This window comes from Penaeus monodon, chromosome 25, assembly GCF_015228065.2.
Source record: "Penaeus monodon isolate SGIC_2016 chromosome 25, NSTDA_Pmon_1, whole genome shotgun sequence".
NCBI lineage: Eukaryota > Metazoa > Arthropoda > Malacostraca > Decapoda > Penaeidae > Penaeus > Penaeus monodon.
The window spans coordinates 17,964,963-17,966,260 of record NC_051410.1 but is presented as its reverse complement, the minus strand read 5'-3'; the positions used below and the strand labels follow the sequence as shown (position 1 = coordinate 17,966,260).

Below are 1,298 nucleotides of genomic sequence, written 5' to 3'. Positions count from 1 at the left end.
AAATGCATAAATTCATGTATGACACACATCCCTACCATTCTTTCATATAGAAATGCACACACCATTGCTATCTCTCTCTCTCTTCTAGTTTTACAGCTATAAATGGGTTATTAGTTATTATGAATACAATTTTTCCAGGTTGTGCAAATGATCAGTTCAATGAACTGTGCAAACAGCATGTGGCCAAGTACATCAAGACTCTCAAGGAAATCAACATTGCCTTCCTGCCATATGAAAGTCAGGTCAGTTTTGGAAATTTTGCTGTTTTTGCTTAATTAATTATAGGCCTTATTGTGACCCATTATTTTTCCTGCATTATCTTCTTTAGAGAAATGTTTAGAATTAACATTGTTAAACATAGAATAGGATACAGCTAAAGAAAAGAAAGGAAAAAGAATTAATGTTATTTCCTCTGTGAGTGGGCATATACTTTATAGGTTCCATCAGTCTTGAGTTTATCTTACTCATTATCATCTTGTATGTTATCATGCCCAATTATTATTGTTTGCTGTAGGTGACATCCAATCAAGCCAAGTGCAGTTGAACCTACTCTAAGTTATGTGTGCTAAATTGTGTGTGCTAAATAGCAGCTAACTACCTACAATCATTGGTGTGTGATTCAGTACTGCATGGGGATATTCTGCTATGGGTAAGTCAAATAAAGTAGAATTTAATGGATTAAAGCAGGATAGGAATGTAAAATTGGAAAATAGGGCACAGTAATAGAGTTTAGCAAAGAAAAGTTTTGGATTGAACAGAAGAGAGGGGAGATTCTTTAGAATGAAAGATTGCTCACACTGTGTTTCTTCAACAGGTGTTTTCATTGGACTTCCCAAAGGCATTCCCAAATTACTACAGCCCTGCACAAGCACAGTCTCGGTCAAGTACACTAGAAAGGATGGCTGAACAGATTGCAACACTCTGCTCTTGCCTAGGAGAATATCCAGCTGTCAGGTATGCTAATTTCTTCATTGATCATATTTGATATCTTGTTTGGCATCAGTTTATCTTTATTGTTGTTATGTTGTTATGTCTAGTTATGCTTCCTGTTCAGTTTCAGTTTTAGATGGCTCTGTTTATTGCAGATGTGCATTACAAATCATCTTATATTTGTTGTCACCCTCTAAGACTTGTAAGAAAGTGAAAGCACAAAATATTTGTCACATTTAGTATGAAATACTTATATACAGATATGTACTGAATATTCCTATATACTCAATGCAGTTAGGAAAGTATCAAGGCCAGTAATTTAGACATTTCATAGTGGTTTATAGTTGACAAAATGTTTGAAAACAATG

The 1,298-nt window shown here is 34.6% G+C and overlaps 1 protein-coding gene across 1 annotated transcript in view; it reads left to right on the top strand.

Moving 5' to 3' along the window:
• LOC119589089 (protein ROP-like) overlaps positions 1 to 1,298 on the top strand; it is a gene marked incomplete in the record, with an annotated part of 45,455 nt that overhangs the window by 32,744 nt on the left and 11,413 nt on the right. Inside the window, 2 exon segments of the mRNA XM_037937665.1 lie at positions 139 to 242; positions 815 to 954. Coding sequence (XP_037793593.1) covers positions 139 to 242; positions 815 to 954 — 244 coding nt within the window.